General features: G+C 40.7%; 1 protein-coding gene across 3 annotated transcripts in view; it reads right to left on the bottom strand.

Moving 5' to 3' along the window:
* Positions 1–1836: 1836 nt before the first annotated feature.
* The window catches only part of LHPP (phospholysine phosphohistidine inorganic pyrophosphate phosphatase), a 124420-nt gene continuing 107340 nt past the window's right edge, over positions 1837–18916 (bottom strand). For 2 of the 3 annotated variants that reach the window (XM_033940482.1, XM_033940481.1), the window contains one exon: positions 1837–2048. In XM_033940482.1, the coding sequence (XP_033796373.1) occupies positions 1952–2048 (97 nt within the window). In that variant the 3' untranslated portion in view covers positions 1837–1951. The remainder of the gene's footprint in view (positions 2049–18916) is intronic. The other variant, XM_033940483.1, reaches the window with a different exon arrangement.

Below are 18916 nucleotides of genomic sequence, written 5' to 3'. Positions count from 1 at the left end.
GATTCAAATGACAATTTCTTTGACTTACATCGCCCGTGGCATGCAGCCGCCGATTTTGCTTACAGCACTCTTGAGAAGTGTGGCTACATAATGGGTGGTATTTTGCATGATTCATTCTGATGGAATTTGCAGGGTGGCTACTTCTAGAAGACCCTGCAATAGAGATACCCCAATCAAAATCCGGCATGTTAAAATCACCTATTAGCAAGATATCCACTCTGTAGAACTTGGCAAATGTGTGAATCGAAGACAATGTTGCTGTCCTGCAAAATCTCTTCAGGAGGAACAGATTTAGCTTCAGCTCACGAAGAAGCCACACTCCTGGTAGAATGCGCCTTGATGGAAACAGGAGACACTTTCCCAGCAAGAATGTAGGCTGACAAAATGGCTCTATGGATCCATTTGGAAATCGTGGCCTCAGAAGTGGGAGCACCCCGCTTAATCCAATGAGTCAGCACAAACAAATGGTCAGAGAGGTGAAACTCGTTAGTGATTTCCAAATAACGCAGGAGAACCCTGTGCACATCCAGTTTCTTCAACAGGCAATCTTGTGTTTTGGAACCTGTCAACTGAAAGGTAGGCAAACACACTTCCTGATTGACATGGAAAACCAAAACAGCCTTCGGCAAAAAGGAAGGAACCATCCTCAAAGAAACCCCCGCCTCCGAAATACGGAGAAAAGGGTCTCTACAAGACAATGCCTGCAGTTCGGAAACCTTATGGGCAGAGTGATGGTGACCAGAAAAACAGTCTTGAGCATTAAATCCAAAAGGGAAGCATCCCGAAGAGGCTCAAAGGGAACTCTGGCAAGGCCAGACAGCACCAAGTTAAGGTCCCAGGCTGGGAAAGGATTCTTAATGGGCGGCCGGACCCGAAGAGCCCCCTTCAAGAAATGAGCAGAGCTGTTAGCCATCGCCCTGCGCCAAATCTGCGCAAACTTTACATGAATTCACAAGAGGAGACCCTGAGGACTCCAACCTAGCAGGTTTCTGGGCAAAAAACATTTTGAAGAAGGGAGAAAAAAAAAAGATTGCTAAAAATCCAAGATGGCCGCCGGCACAAACCACGATTTTAGGATTTTTGATGAGGGGGAATACGAAGAAACAAAGAAAAACTTCTCGATTCAAACTTTCCCTGAACTCTCTGAGACCTGTCAGCTCTGATTTACTCACTGTGACCTGAGATACTGTGCTGCAACTAATGTGCTCTTTCCAAAATGATCTTCGGGCTGCCAGTCAGACTCCACTGTCTGACTATGCCTTCACCTCCGCAGACCAATGGACTCTCACCAGGACGTGCGGAGGTGCAAAACGCAGCTGGTATGCTGCAGAACACCGCTGAGCCCCCTAAGCGTGCCTAACAGTCTACGCTTGACCCCTGCTTAACAGAAGGTGAGACTACTTCATGGACGGCCCTGAGCTCCAAGGAAAACTAAGCAGACTGGCAAACAGGTACCCGAAAAGGGATCTGCCTGTCAGCTACAGACCGAAGTCTATGAATTCTCAAGCAGGAAGAGCTTCAAATTCACTTTAAACATGAAAATACCCACAAAAGAGACAGAACTACATCGAATTGAAAACAATAAAATGAGGAAAGCAGAACACACACAGCTGCAGACATGCATGCAGAAGGAAAGACTGTAGAGGGTACTAAACTGATCTGTGAAGTACACTGGAGGCAGAGTGAAAAATCCGGAGTAGATTCCTTTTGTAGCATGCGCAAATGGGGAAATAACCCTATTGTCTTTAGAATATCTCACCTATTGCACTGGAAATTGATTTTATTTTCATTTTTATTTAAAGTATTACAGTTTCTGTTAATTTTTTTTTCTGGTTGCTTGAGAGTTCTGGTTAACAGAGTCTACTGTATTAAGATCTCATAGTTAAAAGTCTATTAATGTTACATCAATGTACTTTTGTCATGGCTTTACTGGTATAAGTATGCTAAATTTTCATTGCTGTAATTGCTCCAGGAGAATATCAACAGCTTCTGCCAAGTTTGCAACATAGCCATCAGCTTTTACTTTTGGATGCTGCTCATCACTGGGCCTACAAAGGAAAGACACAATGTGACATCATGTAAGAAAAAAGACAATCATAAATCATTGAGAGAAAAGAATATTAGAATAAAATTGATATTTAAGAGTGCATTAACGTGATGGAAATAAGATACAAGCCATTAATCAGCTGGCAATTCCCACACTTTTGTACAGCTTTGGAATTGTAGACTGGTCTTTTAAAGATCTTGAAAAAGAGGATGTACAAATAAGAGAACTCCTCCATGCCCACGAGGTCACTTTTAAGTAAGAATCAATGTACATCAACACTATATATTCCCCATGCCAAAGAAGAATTAGGCCAAGGGGAACAAATTAAACAATTCAGCAAGACAATTGATGAGGGGGAGGGACTTCCGACTGCACAAGAGTTAGCAGACTGTTTCGTTGATAAAATTAAACAAATCAGAAATAACTTCACATTAAAACAACAATCTATAACTACATCAGATCAAGAATTTAATTCATCACTCACTTCAAAATGTTCTCACTTTAACATTCCCAGTCTTAAAGACTTAGAAATGATTATTAAAACCATCAATCATAAAGGAATATTCACTGAATCAATTCCCCCTACTATCCTCAAGAAATACTTTTCAATATTTGGTCCCTACATACATATTCTAATCAACATTAGTTTACAACAAAGTAAAGTACCACTAGCTTGGAAAAAATCCACTATACGCCCAGTTCTTAAAGATCAAAAAACTGGTTCCGATATAAAAACTAATTACAGGCCAATTGCTAATATTCCGTACTTAGCTAAAATAACTGAAAAAATCGTTTTTAACCAAATATCTGAATACATTGAAAAAACCAATGTACTACATCTAAATCAAACCGGATTTAGACAAAATCATTCTACTGAACATTCTTTAATTGGTATGACAACATCAATATTATATCATTTAGATCACCATACATCCGTAATTTTGATTTTTCTTGATCTATCGTCTGCCTTTGACACTATTGATCATAGGCTCTTAATAAATAGGCTTCAATCAATTGGTTTAACTGATCAAGTTCTGCTTTGGTTCCAGTCTTACTTCGATAACCGTTCATTGAATGTCTCTTTTAATGATGCCACCTCAAACAGTTATTCACTGCCTTATGGAATCCCCCAAGGATCAATACTTTCTCCTATTTTATTTAATATTTTCCTTGCTCCTCTGATGACATTGTGTCAATCTATTGGATTTACAGTATTTGCTTACGCAGACGATATACAACTATTACATCCAATCAATACCAAAAATCCTCAAGAAATAGCAGTAATAAACGATAAACTGGATCAAATACATTATTGGCTAGAAACTAATAAACTAGCTTTAAATATTCAGAAAACTAATGTTATGCTCTTTCCATGGAAAGATTGTGAAACACTTCTCTTTCCTATCTCTATTAAAGGCATTTCTCTGCAGATGACTAAAAATATCAGGATTCTAGGAGTAATATTTGATAATAAATTATCATTCCACGATCATATAAGCCAAGTGGTTAAATCTACTTTTTACAGACTCCGCCAAATTCGATCTGTGTCAAAATTTTTATGCGCACAATCCTTGAACATCTTACTTCATTCCCTTGTAATCTCTAAAATTGATTACTGTAATGCCTTATTTATAGGTTTGCCACAAAAAGAGCTCAGGCGTTTACAAATAATTCAGAACGCCTCCATTAAAATTATTTATAAAGCCAAAAAATTTGATCATGTTTCACCACTTCTCAAGGAGGCACACTGGCTCCCAGTAGCTCATCGCATTATATATAAACAATGCTTGCTTACCTTTAAAGCTTTAGAATTCAAAACTCCTGCCTTTATTTTTAGAGTCTTAATACCTTATACTACTTCTAGATCTCTTAGATCACAAGATCAACATTTATTAGCTATCCCCTTGTTAAAAGTTATTAACACAAGGCACAATACAATCTTTTCAATAACAGCTCCTCAGTCCTGGAATGGTCTCCCACTCTACTTAAGACAAGAAAAAACTTGGACAAATTTAAGATCAAACTTAAAAGTTTTTTATTTACAGATGCTTTTACTGATTAAAACTCTTCTTCACTGCCAATCTAATTTTCTTCGTCAATCGTTATTGTCTCCCTTCCTAATGTACTTCCCTTGAATTATTGAATTTAACAATTAATGTAACCATTAAATAACTTCCCTTTTGTTTTACTATTATACGTAGAAATTTTCAACCTAAATGTATTGATATCTGTATAAGTAAGTTTACTTTTCTTACCCAAATTATTGTATGTCCGAATGATATGTTACCTATATTTGTGAACAATTTGTACATCGCCTAGAATTTTGATTAGGCGATAAATCAAGCTATTTAATAAACTTGGAAACTTGGATAAACTTGGAATACATTTTCTTCTCAAGTCTTACTGAGTGAGCACCTTCACATCTATACCAAATCTCAGTGAGGCAACACTATTGCCTAAGTATGACAGAGTATGGAGGAGTAGCCTAATGGTTAGTGCAGTGGACTGAGATCCTGGGGAACTGGGTTCAAGTTCCACAGCAGCACCTTGTGAACCTGGGCAAGCCACTTCCAAGTTTCCAAGTTTATTTAGAATTTCTTATACTGCTTAATCATGTTTCTAAGCGGTGTACAATAATAATAACATTTGTACAACATTCAACAAAACATAGAGCAAGGTTAAAAACAATACAATATTTTGCATATCATCAATTGGGAAAATGAGTAAAGATGAAGACTCACAATACAGACAGACTGAAAACAAGAGGAAGAAGGAGGAGAACTACAAAGTGCAAAGAAATGAAAACAAGTATGGGAAGTACAAAAGGGTGGGGTAAGACTGCAGATAAACAGTGTGACTTAGTTAGCCCTTACAAGGGCCGTTATGTGTCATAAGCATCAAGGAATAAAAACGTTTTTAGCTTTGCCTTGAAGTGACCTAGGGAAGTTTCTTCATGCAGATAGTTTGGTATAGAATTCCAAAGGGTGGGTGCCGTCACTGAAAAAATGTTTGATCTCATGGTGTTGATATGTTTTAGGGATGGAATAGTTAGAAAATGTTGGGTTAAGAAACGAAAAGATTTAGTTGGAGTATAAGGAATGAGCAGTGGCGTACCAAGAGGGGGGGTAACCCGCCCCGGGTGCACGGCTTGGGGGGGTGCACAGCCGGCCAGGTCCGAGTCCTCCTGCCCTTCCTATCCCCCAGCCCGCGCCGCTGCAATCTTACCTCCCCCCGCCGACAAGAAGTCTTTCCAAAAGGACGTTCCGGGCCAGCCAGGCAGTGATTGGCTGGCCCGGAACGTCCTCTCCAACGTCAGAATTAACGTCGGAAAGACTTCTTGTCGGCGGGGGGAGGTAAGATTGCAGGCGCGGACCGGGAGAAAGGAAGGGGAGAGGCGCTTTTTTTTTCTTTTTTCCACGGCAGGGAGGGCAGGATGTAGGCAGGCAAGCTGGCTGGCTTTAGCGCAGCAGGGAGGGAGGGAGATAGGTAGGCAGACAGGCAGGCTGGCTTTGGGGGTGGACAAAATATGGAAGGCAGTGGGGGGGACATAAGGAGGCACTGGGGACACTAAGGACACGGGAAGGAGGCACTGGGGGCACTATGGACACAGGAAGGAGGCACTGGGGGCACCATGGACATGGGAAGGAGGCACTGAGGGCACTATGGACACAGGAAGGAGGCACTGGGGGCACCATGGACACAGGAAGGAGGCACTGTGGCACCAAGGACACAGGAAGGAGGCACTGGGGGCACCATGGACACGGGAAGGAGGCACTGGGGGCACTAAGGACATGAGAAGGAAGGAGGGAGGGAATAGAAAGGGACAATTGTTGGGCCTGAGTGCAGAAAGAAAGAAATGAAAGAAAGGATACACAATTAATAGATGTCCCCTTTTGATGAAAAAAATAAATGTACACGTTACCTCTGACTTACTTTCTCTGCAGCACAGTCGGCAGCCGCGCTGAGGTGCAGGAAGGTCCCACGATGACTTGTCTGCCGGCTCTGCTCTGGAAGAAGTAAGTTACGTCGAAGGGGGTGCATCTGGCAGACGCAGTCATTGCGAGACTTTGTCACAACTCCCTGCGTCTGCCGGAGCAGAGCCAGCAGACAAGTCATCGCAGGACCTTCCTGCATGCGGCTGCTGAGTCCGCTCCAGAGCAAGTACGTCGGAGTGGGGTGGAGTGGCAGCCTGCAGCTACAGTCATTGTGGGACCTTGGTGCATGAAGGGAGAGAAAGGAGCAGGATTGCTGGAATGGAAGAGTGGTGGAGGGAAAGAAAGGGGGCAGGGTGGTATGAAAGGGTGGTGCTGATAGAATTGATGTACAGAGAAAGGGGAGAGACATAAGGGGGAAGGATATTGGAGGGAAAGAAAGGGGGCAGATGCTGATTGAAGAGGGGTGGATGGCAAGAGAAAGGGCAGACATTGGATGGTAGTGGGGAGCCTATGCTGGATGGAAGTGCAGATGGGAGAGATAAGGGAGCAAATGCAGGAAGAAATGGGAGGAGAGAAAAAGGGGAGCAGACGCTGGATGGAAGTGGACAAAGAGAGAAGGTACTAGATCGAAGGGTTGGAGAAAGAGGGTACATGATGGAAAGAGGGGATAAATAAAAGGAGGGCACATGATGGGGAGAAAAGGATTGAGTTAGGGAAACACTGGAGGGGTGAGGGAAAGAGGTGGAAAGCTTTAGGTAGACAGTAAAAAATGACATTGATGAGAGGGAAGTAAGAATGTAATCTAGACAGATGCAGAAAATAAATTGAAAAGGAAAATAAGGGAAAGAGATTGCAGAGGAAAGGTGTGGGAGAGGGAAGGAGAAGAGAGATGCCAGACCAATGGGGGTGAAATTAGAGATGGAAGGGGGAGGCATACAGTTTCTGGAAGGGGCATAGAAGGAGAGAAGATGCCATATAGGGGAAGAGAGACAGCAGACAGTGGATGGAAGGAAGAGAATTACAAGAAGATGAGGAAAGCATAAACCACAGAAGACAAAGGTAGAAAAAAAATTTATATTTATTTATTGCTTTAGGAGACATATGTCACGGTTTCTCTGGTGCACTGTATGCAGAGTCCAGCTTCTTACTGGTTCAATTTAACCTTTGTCTATGTATTTCTATTTTATCCCCCCTTTTACAAAACTGTGGAGCGTTTTTTAGCGCCAGCCGTGGTGGAAGCAGCTCTGATGCTCAGAATTCTATGAGCGTCAGAGCTGTTACCACCGTGGCTAAAATCCACACTACAGTTTTGTAAAAGAGGGAGGGGTTAGTTTGTGATTACATATTCCATACTAGGCGAAGGTGTTTTCTGTGTTCTGTGTGTTCGAAAGACATGGTTTTTTGTTAGGCTTGACTGCAGGATTGATCTGTACTAGTCTGGCTTGTTTAGTTTTACAATGGGTGTATTGATATTGTACTGCTCACTGCAGTATGTAAGATGCTGCCTTTTCCTAGGTACTCATGTGTGACATGTGGCTTGCTACTAAAAATCATGTTTTTCGTACAGATGTGGGGGTGTAAAAAAAATGATGGGCCCCGGGTGTCACATATGCTAGGTATGCCACTGGGAATGAGTAATCTATCGATGAACTCGGGCTGATTGCTTAAACGGGCTTTGAATGTTAGAAGGGGGACTTTGTGTAAGAGGGGGGTAACATGATCATATTTTTTTGCACCGAATATAAGTTTTTCTGCCGTATTTTGCTTTATGTGAAGGCGCTGAATTTCTTTTTTTGTTATGCTTTTAAAGAGGGCATTATAGTAGTCTATACAAGAGATAACGAGCGAATGGATCAAGATATTCAGAGAGGTGGGTTCTAGTAGTTTGGAAAGAGATCTAATCATTCTTAAACGGTGAAAGCAACTAAAGGAGTTTTTTTGAAATCAACCTAGAAAATGTTTGAGATCTGAAAATGGTATGAAGTAGAATTTGAAGGGTAAGATGTTAGTCTTTCATGTTAAGATTGGGGCAGAAATGCTGTCTGTAGCAGGTGCCAAGCTTTGGAATGCGCTGCCTGGTATTCTGCGATTCTGTGATGGGAGACTTAACTCTTAAGAAAATGTTGAAAACACAATTATTTGTCAATGCCTTCATGTGCTAATGTTATTTGCTGTTGAAGCCATACCGTCCTGTGATTTTGTCTTTCCATCTTGTAGGATGAATTTGGAAAAAGGTTTTAATAATGATACTGTAGTTAATGTTTTAATGTGTTTGTTCTGTTGAAACATGTTTTAGTATTTTTAATATGTATGCAAATAATTTTGTAAATCGCATAGTTTTTATGCAGTATATAAATTTTTAAATAAATAAATAAAATAGTATCAAATGCGACTCCTAGTAGTTTTAAAGAAGATACGGTTTTGATGGGGAGAGAATTAAATTTTAAGGGCGCCTGTATATTTAATCCTTCTTTGATTGGAAAGATCATTACTTTTGATTTGTCAATGTTGAGGGACAACATATTAGAATCTAGCCAGGATTTAATTTTTTCAAGCTTTTGGTTAATGATGGATATCTCATCAGGATTATTCAGATCAATAGGATATATCAATTACACGTCATCAGCATACGGAAACATCGTGTTCAAAGTAGTTTAAAGGAGAAAACATGGCAACAGAAAGACAATAATTTAACATCAAATATAACGAATTAGAAACTTAAAACAAAGGAAATGTAAGGGTGGAATAAGGAGTTGGAGTTTTCTCAGTAATAAGGGAAAAGTTATTTAAAATTAGGATCAGTTAATTTGGGAAGAGGAGTGTTTTTAAGAGTTTACCAAAATGCATATAAGAGGTAGAGGAGTGGACTAATTGACTCTATTTCAGATCTTTTGAAGCTGCTGTGGGTAGAACCTTTAACTGATGGAAAGGTAAATAATGATTGATGTCTGGTGGTTCGACCAGGTCTGGAGAAGGAAATTTGGTTGATAAGGTAGAAGGGTAATAATCCATTAAGAGTTTTGTAAAAGAGACAGCCTAGTTTGAATAATACTTGGTTTTCAATTTTCAGCCAGTGAAGTTTGTGATATTAAGGAGTTATGTGGATAGATTTTTTCAAGTTGAATATTAGCCTGACAGTGGTGTTTTGGATAATGCTTAGCTTCTGGAAGTGTTTGTGGAGTACAGCCAAGTAAATAATGTTACTCTAATAATGTTAATCCGGCTTTAGAAACAACTTCAGCACGGAAACACTACTAGGATCTCTCTTGGACACAGCCAGACAACATCTCAGCACAGGAAAAAAAAATGATGCTCATACAACTAGACCTTACCGCTGCATTCGACTTGGTGGACCATAACATTCTACTACAAATCCTGGATACAATAGGTATCACAGATAAAGTATACACATGGTTTGAAGGATTCCTTAAATCAAGAACCTATAGAGTAAAATCAGACAAACAAAAATCTGAACCTTGATCAAACCCCTGCGGAGTTCCCCAAGGATCCCCTCTATCCCCGACTCTCTTCAATCTCTATACAGCCTCCCTCAGCTCTCACCTGGACAAACAAGGCATAACTATAATAATAATAATAATAATAATAACTTTATTTTTCTATACCGCCATAGTCAGGTGACTTCTAGGCGGTTCACACTGTAAGAAGGCTGGACATTCAGCGAATAACAAGGTCACAATACAATACAATAAGTCAACATACAATACAAGACAAAACAATACAATACAATACAATACAATGAGTGTATACAACACAGTACAATATAATACAACGAGTCTAAATATAATACAATACAATAAGTCTAAAGACAACACCATACATAAGTCTAATACAGTATCGTACAATGAGTCTAAATATAATACAGTAGTGAAGAGGGGAAAGTTACAGATTGGGGTTCAATGGGTAATGAGTAACTGAGTATTTCTTTAGAACTTCCATTTGAATTGGAGTACTATGGATAGCGAATATCTGAGTACATGAGGGGCATCTTGAGAAAGAAAGAAAGGCGTTTAAAGGGAGGGGAGTCCTAGTGCGGGAGGGGACGATTTTAGTCCGTGAATTTTTTCGAATAGGGCGGTTTTGATCGATTTGCGGAATGCACTGTAAGACAGGTTGGGTTCGTTTATGTAGTTTTTCAGCCAAACTTGCTGTCTGTTCGCTTGGAACTTAAAGGTTCTATCCAGGAATGATTTGTATCTGCAGCCCGTAATCTTTGGGTATGCAAATATGTTTTTGTTTCTGGTCGCTCGTGTGGGGTTGTGTAGGATGAAGTGAGTTTGTAGGTATGAAGGTGCTAGTCCCCAGACTTGCTTGAAACAGGTGCAAGCAAATTTGAATAGTATTTGCGCTTCAATTGGAAGCCAGTGCAGCTTTTTATAGTAGGGGCTGATGTGGTCGTTTTTTCTTAGTCCGAAGATTAGTCGAACGGCGGTGTTTTGTATTAATCTCAGTTTTTTTATTGTTTTTTGTGGGATGCCCAGGTAGATGATGTTGCAGTAGTCAAGAATGGATAAGATCAGTGCCTGTACCAGTAACCTGAATGATGTTGGGTCAAAGTATTTTTTTATGGTCCTTAGTTTCCATAGCGTGTAAAAACATTTTTTCACTAGTGAGTTTGTGTGGTCAGTCATAGTTAGGTGTGTGTCTAGGGTGATACCAAGTATTTTTATGTTATTAGAAATTGGGTATTCGTGATTGTTTATTTTTATCGATGTTCTCGTAATTTTGTCATTAGGACTAGCCAGAAAGACTTTTGTTTTTTCTGCGTTTAATTTTAGTTTGAAATTGGTGGTCCATTTATCGATTTCGGTCATTACGTTTGAGAGATTGTCTACAATTTCTTTTGTGATGTCATTTAAGGGGATTAGGATGGATATGTCGTCTGCGTAAATGTAGTGTATTAAGTTTAGTTTTTGTAGGAGGTGGCCTAAGGAGGCGATATAGATGTTGAAAAGTGTGGGCGATAGGGGGGAACCTTGAGGCACGCCTGATGGGTTTTTCCATGGTTTGGAATAATTTCCATTGCTGATTACTTGGTAGGATCTGTTTGATAGAAATTCTTGGAACCATTTCTTTGCCTTTCCAGAAATTCCCATTATTTCAAGGCACAGTAGCATGATTTCATGGTCTACCAGGTCGAACGCGCTGCTGAGGTCTAATTGTAGAATTAGTGCGCTTTTGCCTTTGCTAAAGAGATCATAAAGGTGGTTTAGTAGGGAGGCTAAGACAGTTTCTGTGTTGTATCCTTTCCTGAATCCTGATTGGTGTTCACTAAGGATGTTAAATTTGTCCAGGTAGTTTACTAGTTGAAGGTTGACCAATCCTTCTTGTAACTTTGTGAAAAGGGGAATGTTTGCTATGGGTCTGAAATTGGATGTCAGAGCAGAAGAGGTTTTCTGATCTTTGGGGATTGGAGTGATTAGTATGTGTCCCAATTTTTTGTTTAGTGTTCCGCTTGTGAAGGCGGATGTTAGCCATTCAAATAGTTCCTTTTTAAATTCTAGAGGGGCAACTGTCATGATTTTAGGGGGACATGCATCAAGTAGACAGTTAGATTTGGTGTATTTGTTGAAGAGATTTAGGAATTGATGCCAATTTGGATATTCGAGGTGGTCCCATATCATGTCTACTCTGGTGTCTTGGTCGTGAGGTTCGAGGTATTGAAGAGCATTTGTTATGGTAGTGGGTAGAGTTGCTCTTAAGTTAGCGGTTTTATTTTGAAAGAAGTTGGCTAGGGTTTGTGCCGATGGAGTGGGTTCATTGTCCTTTTTCAGTATTTGTGTTGTATCGGTTATTGTTTTTACTAGTTTGAACAATTCCTTGCTGTTTATTTTTGAAGTACCAATTTTTTTTGCATAATGCTTAGTGCGTTTTTCTTTGATCAGATTTTTGTATGTTTTCATTTTTTGTTTCCAGTTTGTCTTGTCTAACTCATTGTTTGTTTTTTGCCAGATTCTCTCCAATTTTCTTAGTTCCTGTTTGGTGGTTAATAGTTCACAGTCAAACCATTCGTTTGGTGGTCTATTTTTCTTTTTGTATGTTTTATATGGTGCTATTTGGTCTAGGAGTTCTTTGCTGTAAGTTTCCCATCTTGTAGGGAAATCCTGATTATCATTAGTTATGGGATGTAATTCATAGTGGGTCCAGAATTCTGTTGGGTTAATAATGCCCCGGCTGGTTATTGTGTTCGTATTGACGTTTTTGCGTTTTTGTTGTGTGTTCTGTTTTAGCCAGTGTAGATTGAACTTGCCAATGAAGTGGTCTGACCAGACGCATTTTTCCCAGGGTCCTGGGTAGTATTGTATTTTGGGATCTTTTGTTTCTTTGTGGGAGAAGGTGATTAAGTCTAGTTTGTGTCCTTTTTCGTGGGTTTTTCGTAACCTCCTACAGCTATGCTGATGACATTACCATTCTCATACCCTTCGATCAACCTGAACTCTCCATGACGAACACAATATACCAAACACTAAAATCAATAGCAACCTGGATGAAAGATCACAAACTGAAATTGAACCCAGATAAAACGAAATTCATCCTCCTAAAAAACAACAAAATACCAACCATAACCAACATTGAAATCAACGCAATCAACTACCCCATACAAACCACCCTAAAACTGCTAAGAATAACTATCGACAGATGCTGCACCATGCAACCGCAAATCAATAAAACAATACAAAAGTCATTCTTAGTCATGAGAAACTTAAGACAAGTTCGGAAATTCTTCGAGAAAACTCAATTCCAGCTCATAGTTCAGTCCTTAATACTAGGCCTACTTGACTACTGTAACATCCTCTACCTCCCATGCCCTACAACCATAACAAAACAACTACAAACTATCCAAAACACAGCACTAAGACTCATCTACTCATTAAAGAAACATGATCACATTACAGAAGCATATCTCCAATCGCACGGGCTTCCGATCCCAGCAAGAATACAATTTAAATTCTACTGCCTACTATTTAAGACTTTATACGGAGACAGTCCAAACTACCTGAATAACCGCCTCATCCACAACACCGCAACCAGACATAGGAAAACTCACACCCCATTCTCATACCCCCCAATTAAGGAGGTCAAATGGAAAAAACTATATGATGGCCTCCTGGCCACTCAAGCAGCCAAGCTGGACAACCAAATCGCCAATCTACTGACGGCATCCCTCGACTACAAGACTTTTAGAAAAGAAATAAAGACCATACTCTTCAAGAAAACTCTGAAAAAAGAAATAATACCGCAAGTCTCAAACTCCATCTCTCACTAAAGCCAACTACCCCAAACAAATAACCTTACCCATTTCTCACTCTTTTTGAAAATGACCAATTTTTTTTTTTTGTAAGTTCTTGTTGTAATACATCTTGGATAATTCTTTTGTAATCCGCCTTGAACTGCAAGGTAATGGCAGAATAGAAATCCCTAATATAATGTAATGTAATGTAATTTATGACTAATGATTGGACTAGGAAGATGAACGATGCTTGGTCAGAATATTTCCTTATTGATTTGAGCTTCCAGAGTGCGCTGAATTCTTTTCGAATGACTAGGTTGATGTGAGTAGACATGGACATTTGTCTGTCTAAGTGCACTCCCAAGATTCTTATAGTTGTAGAGATGGGATAATTGATACCTCTTAAGGTTATGGAATTAATCGGAGAGTGAAAGGCCATAGCTAAAAGAATGTAGATTTCTCTGTGTTTAGCTTTAGCTTGTAGCTGGACATCCAGTTTTCCATTGTATTAAGGATGTTGTCAAGTAAATGCAGTTCAGGGGGTGTCAAGCTAGTGATTGGAAGAATGATGGTGATGTCATCAATATAGCTGTAGTAAGAGATATTAAGATTGCTGAACTGGCCTTCTAAGGATGAGAGATAGACATTGAAGAGCAAGGGAGACAGCGAAGAGCCTTGAGGGACATCAAATTGACTTCAGGACTTTAAGAAGCCTCTAAACCAGTTTAATATTTTTCCTGTTAGACCAAAGGCGTCCAGACGTTATAGCAATAAGTCATGATCCACAAGATCAAAAGAGGATAAGAGCATTCTGGCTTTTGCTGAGTATCTTGTATAGGTCCGTTAAGAAGAGATGCAATAACCATTTCCGTACTAAAAGATTTTCTGAAGCCTCACTGAAAATCATGAAGAAGTTGAAAATGGTCCAGATGATTAATTAATTGGATTTGTACCCCTCCCTCCATTAGTTTTACAAAAAGTAGGATATAAGCAATTGGTCTATAATTGCTAGGTTGGGAAAGTGACTTTTTTTTGTCTTTTATGATTGGATGGATAATGATATGTCCTTTGTTAGGTGGAAATATACCTTTGTTGAGTGAAAGAAGTAGAGGTCAGTCATAAACTTATGAGTTGCTTTGGATATTAGAGCAGAAGGACAAGGATCAATAGGTGAGTAAGTTTAAACATATTTCTTAGATAAGTGAATTGAGTCCAGGTAGGGTTGATAAAAGAGCTCTAGGACATGTCAGTTCGAGATGCTGGAAATTTCGAGTTTAAGGCATTGAAAAGGGCAGGGGTTTGGCTTGCATTCAAAGATGCTCTAAAAGACTGAATTTTTGATTGGAAGTGAAGAGCAAGGTCATTAGCAAAGGACGGGATATCATTTGAAAGATTGGTGAAAGGCAAGGTATCACATAAACTGTTGACTATTTTAAATAGTTCTCTTCTGTCCAGGCTATGTTTATTTATGCAAGAGGAATAATAAGCTTTGCATTTCTCTTTTAGAAGGTACTTATAAGCTCTGGATGTTTCGCTCCATTCTGATTTAGTGCTTCCACTTTTGTTCTTGGTACATGCTCGTTCTAGGCAGCATACTTGACGCTTCAGTGAAAGTGGCTCAGTGTCAAACCATTTATCTGATTTCTTTGGCATTTGAGTCTGAGCCGTTTCGGTGCAAGTTGATTTAGAGTAAGAATGCTGAAGGAGTCCCAGTCAACATAGAAGTCGTCAGTAGAATGATAGGTAAATTTATTATCGTAACTAAACCAACCGTTCCCCTTAGGATTAGACTCATCAATTTGTCCTCTGGATAGTATAGTATACATTAGAATAGATTTTTTGGTCCTAGATCTGAGCCAGTTAAATTTGAATTTGAATACAAAGTGGTCTGATAACAATGATTAGTGCCAGATGCCATCTGAGGTAGATATAGGAGAGTGAAGAGGGTCCATGAGAGGAAGTAGCAACTAAGGGCTAGATTCACTTTGTGAGCGTTTCCCGACTCGATTCACTAACCTCCTGCCTGTTCCGATCTACACATGCAAATGAGGGGAGATGGCATGCAAAGTAGGAAGGCAGTGATTCACTGAAAAGAAGAAGGAACACCAAATGGGCTGGCCGATCCAAAAAGAAGCGAGGACTAGTCGCTCACGACCCTGCTGACTATCCTGCTCTCTGCCGCCCCGACTCTCCTCTTTTCACTAATAAGGTGTTCCAGTAGCAGCACTGGACTCCTAGGATTTCACTGTTCTCTACCAGCAAGTGTAGTGGCTCAAGACTGGGAGAAATGAGATTACTGATATTACAACCCATACCTTTAGCACCAGAATTGGACTGTTTGCTCTCTGCCACCCCGACTCTCCTGCTCTCAGCCACCCTGCAGTGCGAGTCCGTGGTTTTAACCCACAGGTTTAAAGCGGGGCTGCACTACGGCATGTTCTGTTCTGCTGCCCCACTTTAAACCCGTGGATTAAAACCACGGGCCTCTTTTTAAGCTATAGGCCTCCTCCTTAAATCCTCAGATAAGAGGGTTAAAATATCTGCTAGATGAGACAGAATTTGATATATGCTGGATTGTTTAATAGTCTGTAATATCTACAGACGTTACAAAATATTGCCGTTAAACTGAGGGATGCCAGATAGAGGCCATGTTACTCCTCTGTTTATACATTTTCACTGCACTGCCTCTTAACATATTGGTCCTTCGTACATAAAGTATTTTTATGATTATATACCCAATTATATGTTCTCCTTAGTTTCTCCATATGTACCTACTAGCTAATCAAAGCAAAGTTTATGCCATGGAGAACATGCGCAGACCATCTATGGGCAAAGGAGATGGTCTGCACATGCGTCAGGATCACTCTAGGGTCGGTGTGGGGTGTGCCTCCAATCGCAATAATTTGCATGAGGCGGCATAGTGAATCAGTCGCCCGGGAAGACTTGCCCATGGATCGGAAAGATAAGTTTAATGAATCTAGCTCTAAGTCAATATGATGGCCTTTTACATGTGTGGAGCTAAAAGATAACCAATAATAATCTGGCTGGGATGATTAAGATGGGCTGGGATGGTTAAGATGGGCTGGAGTGAGCTTTGATGGAGACTCCAGTAGATCCAAGTTTATTTATAATTTGATATACCAACCATCAATATGTATCTGGTTGGTTTACAATGCTAAAAATATAAAATTCTAAAATGAAACCTAAGCACACTACAGGGCAGGGCTCTGGGTTTCTGGCAGACTGGAATGGACCATTTGGGTCTAGGCTTCAATGCTAAGAAATGTAAGGTCATGTACCTCGGAAGCGGAAATCCATGCAGGCGTACTTCTTGAAAGGAGAAACTTTAACTAGGACTTCAGCAGAACGAGATTTAGGAGTAATCATCAGTGCAGACATGAAAACTGCCAATCAAGTGGAGAAGGCTTCATCTAAGGCAAGGCAGATATTGGGTTGTATCAATAGCAGTTTCGTCAGCCGAAAGCCTGAAGTCATAATGCCGTTGTACAGGGCCATGGTGAGACCTCATCTGGAGTACTGTGTGCAATTCTGAAGGCCACATTACAGTAAAGATGTGCGCAGAATTGAATCGGTTCAACGGACGGCCACCAGGATGATCTCGGGGCTCAAGGGTCTCTCGTACGAAGAGAGACTGAACAAATTGCAGCTCTACACTCTTGAGGAACGTAGGGAGAGGGGAGATATGATAGAAACATTTAAGTACCTCACGGGACGTGTCGAAGTGGAAGATGATATTTTTTTTCTCAAGGGACCCTCGGCCACAAGAGGGCACCCACTCAAACTCAGGGGCGGAAAATTTCATGGCGACACCAGAAAGTATTTCTTCACAGAGAGAGTGGTTGATCATTGGAACAAGCTTCCAATGCAGGTGATCGAGGCAGACAGCATGCCAGACTTTAAGAATAAATGGGATACCCATGTGGGATCCCTACGAGGGTCAAGGTAAGGAAATTGGGTCATTAGGGCATAGACAGGGGGTGGGTAAGCAGAGTGGGCAGACTTGATGGCTGTAGCCCTTTTCTGCCGTCATCTTCTATGTTTCTATGTTTTATTTACTATGTTACTAAGCTTTCCAAAAAAGTTAATAACTCTGACACTGAGTGATCGTTTAAAGATTCAAGGTGAAGGTTTAGATCCCCAAGTAATATACAATTAGAAGAGGCAAGGGAATTTTTGTAAAGATCAGGAAGGGACTGGTCCAACTTCAACAAACATAGAGTATGACGGCAGAAACATAGAGTATGACGGCAGAAAAGGGCCGTCGGCCCAACAAGTCTGCCCACTCAAAGAACCCTCCCTCTAAAAGAACTCTCCCCCTAAGCATTTCCCCGGAGCGAACCCACATCGTCCCTTGAAGTCGAGCACGTTACTGGCTTCAACTACCTGACGTGGAAGACCATTCCAGCGATCAACCACCCTTTCGGTGAAGAAGTATTTTCTGATGTCACCATGAAGTCTCCCACCTTTGAGTTTGAGTGGATGCCCTCTTGTTGCCGTGGGACCCGTAGGGAAAAAGATATCTTCTTCCACCTCATTACGGCCTGTAAGATATTTGAATGTCTCTATTATGTCTCCCCTCTCTCTGCGTTCTTCGAGAGAATATAACCGCAGCCTGCTTAGACGTTCTTTATATGGGAGATCTTTGAATCCTGAGACCATCTTAGTGACCATTCGCTGAACCGATTCCATTCTCTTCACATCCTTTAGATAATGTGGCCTCCAAAACTGAACAAAGTACTCCAGATGAGGTATCATCATGAACCTGTACAACTGCATTATAACTTCAGGCTTTCGGCTGACAAAACTTCTTTGGATGCAACTCAGCATTTGTCTAGCCTTGGCTGAAGCTCTCTCCACTTGATTGGCAGTTTTCATATCTTTACTAATGATTACACCCAGGTCCCGTTCTATGACAGTTCTTGTTAAGTTTTCACCATTCAGGTGGCTCTTTTTTGCATATTTGGTGGGAGTGTGAGGTGATTCAGAAATTTTGGGTGCTTGTTACTCGCTCTTTGACATTGTGGATTCAGGATCCGATACAGCTTTTACCCCAGGTGTGTCTGCTAGGGTTGCATAATGTTAGAGATGCTCCTTGGCAGACAAAACTGGTTCGAATGGGATTGGCAGCGGCTAAATGTTTGATAGCGCAGTATTGGAAGAAATTAGTTGCTCCACCAGAGGCAGAGTGGTTGGAAAAACTACGAAAACTTGCCCATAAGAACATAAGAACATAAGAACATAAGAACTGCCATCTCCGGATCAGACCTTTGGTCCATCAAGTCCGGCGATCCGCGCACGCGGAGGCCCTGCCAGGTGTACCCTGGCGTAATTTATAGTCCATCATATCTTTATATGCCTCTCTTAAGGAAATATGCATCTAGTTTGCTCTTGAAGCCTAGGACGGTCGATTCCGCAATAATCTCCTCTGAGAGGGCATTCCAGGCGTCAACCACTCTCTGAGTGAAGCAGAACTTCCTGACATTAGTCCTGAACCTGTCCCCCCTTAGCTTCATTTCATGTCCTCTAGTCCGTGTCAAATTGGACAATGTAAATAATCTTCTCTGCTCTATTTTGTCGATTCCTTTCAGTATTTTGAAGGTCTCGATCATATCCCCACGCAGTCTCCTTTTCTCTAGGGAGAACAATCCTAGTGTTATAAGTCTA

Source organism: Geotrypetes seraphini, chromosome 4, assembly GCF_902459505.1.
Source record: "Geotrypetes seraphini chromosome 4, aGeoSer1.1, whole genome shotgun sequence".
Classification (NCBI taxonomy): domain Eukaryota; kingdom Metazoa; phylum Chordata; class Amphibia; order Gymnophiona; family Dermophiidae; genus Geotrypetes; species Geotrypetes seraphini.
Note: the sequence above shows the minus strand (reverse complement) of the source record. Positions and strands in the feature narration are given on the sequence as shown.